General features: G+C 43.9%; 1 protein-coding gene across 1 annotated transcript in view; it reads left to right on the plus strand.

Annotated features, from left to right (window-relative positions):
* PRKCB (protein kinase C, beta) overlaps positions 1–7,146 on the plus strand; it is a 476,951-nt gene that overhangs the window by 100,075 nt on the left and 369,730 nt on the right. Inside the window, exon 6 of the mRNA XM_010837422.1 lies at positions 89–120. Within this exon, the coding sequence (XP_010835724.1) occupies positions 89–120 (32 nt within the window). The remainder of the gene's footprint in view (positions 1–88; positions 121–7,146) is intronic.

Consider the following 7,146-nt stretch of genomic DNA (forward strand, 5'->3'; position numbering starts at 1 on the left):
GGCAGGGGAAGTGGGGTGACTCTGCGGGGGAACTAACCGGCGGCTGGGCCCCTCGGGCTGTCTGACATGCCTCCTTCTGCCTTTGCAGGGGCTTCGGGAAGCAAGGATTTCAGTGCCAAGGTAGGCTGTGGGGTTCTGGCCCATTTGTGCAAAGAGAAGGTAAAAAAAGACTTCCTAGAAGTGACTGAATTAGGCAGAGAGTGAAGGCACCACGGCTGTCAGAGTGACCTCCCAACCTAGGAATTCATCACCACAGAAAGGTCTTGTTAATACAAGGGGTGCTGTATGTGGGGCAGAGGTGCTCCATCCAGGAAGGGCTGGTGGGGCTGAGAGGCCCCGCTGGCCAAGGAAGTGTATCCACGCTTTCTACCTTCCTGCAGCTATCCGAAGAGTGAACCTGTCCTGCCTGGTCAGTTCGCCAGATAGGTGCACGCATGAGTGCTAAGTCGCTTCAGTTATGTCCAACTCCTTGCGACCCCATGGACTGTACCCCACCAGGCTCCTCTGTCCATGGGATTCTTCAGGCATGAACACTGGAGTGGGTTGCCTCCAGGGGATCTTCCCGACCCAAGGATCGAACCTGCATCGCTTACCTTTCCTGCACTGGCAGGCAGATTCTTGACCACTAGCGCCACCTGGGAAGCCCCTCCCCACCGATTCCTGCTCTCATGCCTTTCCACATCCCTTGCCCCATGGAGGTCTCTACAGGTGGCCTCTGCCTCTGCAGATGGTGTATCCCCTAGAAAGGCGACTGTGATTGTCCCCTGGGCCTCTGCCCTCTCTGAAGAAGTGGTTCCAGATGGAGTGCTTCTCAGATCCTGGTTTAAATTGCCCTTTCTCTCTTCTGGCTAGGTACAGGAAGGCTCCAAGTGACTGCTTACCTGGGTCCTTGCATCAGGCCTGAGATCCTTGACCCTAGCCAGGGATGCGCAGCCTAGGGGTGACTCGGCTGTCGCTAGCTGCAGGTTCTCTCTCCAGATGCCAGATCACCTGTAGTCTTGTTTAGCCCTTAGGGTGTCAAACGTTTTTTTAATTTGATGTCAACATTTTAGAACTGAAGATTTCACAAACGTATCTGACTTTGCAGCTTCAAGTTTGCTGACTGTTGGTCCCACTTTCTTTTTAGAACTACCGTTTGGAGCTGAGAGCAGCTGTTTTCATAGGCAGGGTGCACATTCACCATTTTGTCTCAATCGATTGCGACCAGGCCTGCTTCACCCAGTTTTGGCCCCTGTAGGGCCAAGAGTTTCAACCTCTGGTCTGGAAAGTGCCTGTTTTTAGACCAGCTATGGCTGAGTTTGGTGAGAAATGTCACATATCTGGGGAATGTCTTAGGGACCAGTTGATTGCCCTGATAAGCTGGGCAGAGATCAGGGGAAGAAAGCATTTGAATATTAAAGAGTCTGAGATGTGACTTAGCACTGACTGACAGTTTAGTTGTAGCACCTCCACCCTCCAGAGAAAGTAAAGTGATCCCTGGTGAGTGTGGGTGGCATTGTCAGTTGTACAGAATGCCTGCCGTGTGGCACTGCTTTCTTCTGAGACTTGTATGTCCTCCAGCCTGAAATCTGAGCCGAGCCCGCTTAGCTGGTGAGTGTCATAGACCCCCATCCCCCTCCTCCTTTATCAGGATTTGGAGCCCCAGTTTTACACACTGCATGAGAGGATTTCCCACATCACTTTAAATGGCAACATTTTGGTTCTGGTGCAAACTGTTGGATTGTTTTCTAGAACATTAACCCCTCGAGCAGAATGCCAGTGGTGTCTTAGCCCAGGAACACGTAGATCTTTGAGGTTACCTATCACTTTCATGAATCAGTTTCTGCCTTTGTGGCTTGCTGAGGTCCAGGGTGATTTTTGAAATTTTAATGCAGCTTTTCTATCCCAGCTGCTCTGCAGTTATTAGCGATGGGAACGTTGCTTGCAACATGCAGGTAATGATACATCTGAAGCGGGAGATCCTTTTATTCAAAGAAGAAACAGTGGTCAGCATTTTCTGGTGCAGCTATTAAGGCAGAATTAAAGTTTCTAATGAAACATGGCAGCTTAAGAGGTCGCCATGCTTAATTTTTTAAATCGCTTTTCTTTATCTCCTCTCCAGGCAATGTAGGGTAGTGGGCATGTACACAGCCTGTCAGGCTATCACTGTGGCTTGGAATCTTGGCCTGAGACTTCGCAGCTGTGTTACTTAGCCTCTTTGTACCTCAGACTCTTCATTTATAAAATGGGTCCAGTAACAATACCTACCTTTAAAAATTGCTAAGTGGCTCCAAGTTGTTAACAGTATGTAAGATGCTTGGACCAGAGGTCAGCACAGACTCAGCACTCAGAAGATATCATCTCCTAGGATTGTCTCCAAACTAAACTAGTGGTGGGGCAGCTGTGTGTAAGAGGAGACTGGGCTGCAGGGTTACTTTGCTATGAAACCAGTTGCCATGTGAGAGTCAAAATCCAGCTGTGAACATGTGGTCACCTTGTGTTGCTGCTTTGCTCATATATGCCAACTGGGCTGGATGGGAAGGAGCCAGAGAGGGGAAGGGGCAATTTGACAGCCCTTGAAATTGAGTTGTTTAGGACTTCATGCTTAGGGATATTCAGGAAAGGGAAAGATTATCCTCTTATCCTGGGGCTTCCTTGGTGGCTTAGTCAAGAATCTGCCTGCAAGGCAGGAAACCTGGGTTCGATCCCTGGGTCGGGAAGATCCCCTGAAGAAGGGAATGGCCACCCACTCCAGTATTCTTGCCTAGAGATTTTCAAGGACAGAGGAGCCTGGTGGGCTACAGTCCACGGGGTCGCAAAGAATTGGACACGGCTGAGCAACTAACACTTAACTCCTTACTTAAGATTGTTCTCAGATACGCTCAGAATTACCTGGGACTAATCTTGGAACCTCAGAGCTATTCCTCAGTCAAGCATTTTGGGCACTGCGTATTTCCTCAGGGTGAATCTAATGAAAATGGGATCAGCATTGCATGACAATAAAACCTTATTGTCACCAAAGTCAGAAGTCCAAAGGCCAGGGTCCTGTGTTCTTTTCAGTTTTTCCACTCTACAACCCCAGAAGTGAAAATTATCTCATGGTTCAAGAAGGATGCTGGACTATCCAGTCATCACATCTTTATTTCAGCCAACGGTAGGAGGAATGGTAAAGGAAGGTGAAGGACACATGAACAGGAAGTTGCCTTTTACACTTCTGCCTGAATGCTGTTAGCTAGAACTTAATCAAATACCCACACCCTGCTGCTGCAAAGGAGTGTGTGGGAAATGTGATGTTAATTTCAGGTAGCCCTAGTCCCAGCTAAAAGCTAGGGTGGGGGGTTTTCCATCTCAAAAATAGAAGGGACTGGGGATCCAGCCTCTGCCATTCTTGGGTAGGAGGTGTGTAGGATGATCATAAGGCAAGGAAACCACTGAGCCCCAGGCTCCATGGTGCTGCCATGGAAATTGGGGATGCTAAGATGGAAAGTCCATAAACCATGGGAAATTGTAAATTTGTGTGTGCTCAGGGAGCTGAAGAATAGATTTTCTTGCTTTTGTACAAAAGTCTAGATTGACTGCCACATAATTTCTCCCGTTTTGTTTCCACTCTCTGTATTTTCTATAAGACCATTCTCGGTGAGGTAGTTTAAGAATGTCTCTGGTGACAGGGGACTGGAGCTGAGAATCTCTATTATGAAACTGCCTAAATTCTGAATAAGAAATAGGATCCCTCAGATAAGCAAGGCAGACTTGTCTCTGTAGCATTCTTTAGAGGAGCTGCAGACCTGCCATTTGTGCCTTAGTTGTAATTAAGACAAGGCTTTGGGTGGAATTAGACTCTTACCCCAAGAAGCTTTTGCAGTTTGGCAGAGAAGGAAAAAAAAATTTTTTTAAAGGAAGTGACATCATTAGAAATAGGGAGACAATAAAATACAGAGATTTAGAATTCCTAGCATGTGGTTGGAGTCAGAAAGAACTGGGTTTGAATCTATGCTCTGCCACCTACAACTGTGTAAAATCGGGCAAGTCTTCCATATGTCATGGCCTCAGTTTGCTCAGCTGTGAAATGGGCTGATAGTACCTACCTTATAGGGTTATGGTGAAAAGTAACGAAGTGGTACAAGAGAAGTATCCACTGTTGCTAATTCTAAGTTAGATGATAATTATTACTTCTTTAGCTGTAGGGAACTGTGTCAACAGGGCACAGAGTTAATACAGGAACTCATTAAATGACTGTGACTTTCATGTATTTAGGTGGGTTTTCTTCTTAGGTATATTTCTTTGCAGACTTCAGGTGACACCAGTGAGTCTGGCCCCAGCCAGCCAGCTTGCTTAGATTATATTTTCTCACCCTTCTTGTGAGAAGAATCTAAACTTCCCATGGACTCACTAGAAAAACCCCAGTGCACTAATTTTCTGACTATGAAAACCTAGCATTGATGATTATAATGAATAAACCAGCTGTCCCCTTTCCTGCATAGATTAGAAAACGTGTTTTTAAGCCTTCTTTTTTAATTTTTATTTTTTATTGAAGTACAGATGATTTACAATGTTGTGCAAATCTCTGCTGTACAGCAAAGTGACTCAGCTACACACATGTAGACATTCTTTTTAAAATATTCTTTTCCATTATAGTTTACACAGGATATTGAATATAGTTCACTTTGCTTTTTAAAAACCTTATAATAGACATTATTCTTAAAAATCCCCAAAGTATTTCATGAATCCAGTCATTGCTGGTTTCATCAACTTTGACTTTATAGGATTCAAGTTTATTTTAGTCTGTAGTTAGCACATAGAAATTAGAATATGTACTTTTTAAAAACAACAAAGATGAATCAAACGTTCATTTTATTTTTGGCATATTTTTTTCCCTAGGAACTTATGATGTCTTCAAGTTCACATTGAACTCTCTCAGTAAAATCATTAATAGGGCCCCCCCTATTTTTGGCCATGCTATGCAGCACGTGGGATCCTTAGGTCCCCGACCAGGGATTGAACACGCACCCCCTGTATTGGAAGCATGGAGTTTTAACCACTGGGCCACCAGGGAAATACCCAGAGGGCCTTTTTGTGTGTACAGTCACATGTCAGGCCACAGGCTACTGGAGCCTCTGTTATTCCACTTCTCTCCCTTCCCAGAAGTAGATCCCAGAGGCCTGTGAGTGAGACTCCACTTATCTCTTGGCTTCTTCTGAATGTGTTCTAGGGGTCCCAGGTGGATAAAAGGCACAGGCTTTTTGAATTTGTGTTTGTTGGCTTGACTTTTTATTTTTTTCCACCTGAAATGGGATTTGGGGCTCAAAGTCCCAAATGAAGTAAAAAATTTTAAGGGTAGATTAATGCTGGATCTGAACAAGAAGAAAGGTTGATTTGTTGAAAAGGCAGCAGCCAATTCATTTTGAGCTGTAGAGCACTCAGGGAGAGCTTGAAGCTTGGTCACTGGGCAACAGAATGCCTTTCTAAGTAAATATGGAAAATATGACCTTTGAAAATCTAGTTGATATGATATTCTGGTTATTAGAAACTCATTAAAAAATATATTATTTCTGAGTGCCAGTGATACTCCAAGTACTGCCCGGAAGCAGATGCAGCATGCTTATGGTGCATCTGGGTCAGTAAAGAAAAAGATTCAGAGAACTTAACTGGTCAAAAGATAAACCAAAGGTGTGAAAATAATTTGTACATGTTCTTGCTGTTGGGGCCTCTCTCCTCTGCCTCTGTCTCTCCCTATCTTTTTGTTTCTGTCTCTGTCTCTCTCTACACATGCACACAGGCACACACACATGTGCATATACACATAAATAGACCAGTATATCACAATTTTGATAACATGTGTCTCCTTTGGATGCTTTTCAGCTACAAGTAGTTAAATTATTAAGTACAATTTTAATCCTCTGGTCTTTTGTCTTTGCAGCCCAATTAATTCCTGGGTTGGAGAGGGGAACCAGCTGAGAATTTCATTATCTGTGGCTCATGTTTTCAAAAGCTTGGGCCCTTATCATTCTTGGCATTTGATCTAATCACAAGGATTCTTTGACATCATTCATCCCATGTCTTCATTGAAATTGTATAATGCTTCGCAGAAAGTTCTGTTGGATAGAGCTGCCTTAGACCCTAGCAGTAGGTTTCACAATAATCCTAATGTGAGTGGACTCTGGGAGATTGGGATGGACAGGGAAGCCTGGCGTGCTGCAGTCCCTGGGGTCACAAAGAGTCAGACATGTCTGAGCGACCAAACAGCAAATGTGAGTGCATTTAACTTAACTTTGTCAACTCTTAACTCTTCTTAATATGAAATACCAAATTTAAGATTAAATTTAAAAGAAAAGAGGACATAAAAACTGACAAAAGATAAGAAAATGGATAAAATTAGAGAGAAAAGAGGCAGGTGAGGAGGGGATTTGGTGATGAGGTGGGAAGGAGGCCCTGCTTACCACTTGGTCCAGCACTTGCTTATGTTCTAAAGACACATACCAGAAACAGATGAGGCTTCACTGGTCCCCATCGGAGTGGATCCAGAGAGACCCCAGGGAAATAGCAACCTTGTGTCCTTCTCATCTTTCTTTTTAGACATTTATCTTTATGGGGGGTTGTGTTTAAAACACACATGGTTAAAAAATAAAGTAATACAAAAGTAAAAAAAAATTGTGCGATAGACTGTTGACCTTTTTATAGCATTCACAAAATCCAGAGCGTTTACATGTGGCATTTGGAGGTGTGACGAATGCTTGGAAATCTGGTGGGAAATTTGTCTATTTACCACATCCATCCATCCATCCTTCCTTCCAGAAAGTATTCACTCATTAAACTCCCTGTATCAGGAATTATGTTAGATGGCAGGAGCACAATGGTGAATGAGATTGAGAAGATTCTTATTGTCATGGGACTTCCAGTGTAATGGGAGAGATAAGACATTCTATCGATACAAATCATTGCAGCAATGTTTAATTTCACTCTTGTTAGAAAAACATGTCATATATTAATGCATATATGTGGAGTCTAGAAAAATGGTAAAGATGAACCTATTTCCAGGGCAGAAATAGAGATACAGATGAAAGAACAGACATGTGGGCAAAGAGGAGGGGAAAAGGGAGGGCGGGACGACTTGGGAGACCGACTGACATATATACACTGCTTTGCGTAAAGAGCTAGTGGGAACCTGCT

This window comes from Bison bison, unplaced genomic scaffold, assembly GCF_000754665.1.
Source record: "Bison bison bison isolate TAMUID 2011002044 unplaced genomic scaffold, Bison_UMD1.0 scf7180017864072, whole genome shotgun sequence".
Taxonomy (NCBI): Eukaryota; Metazoa; Chordata; class Mammalia; order Artiodactyla; family Bovidae; genus Bison; species Bison bison.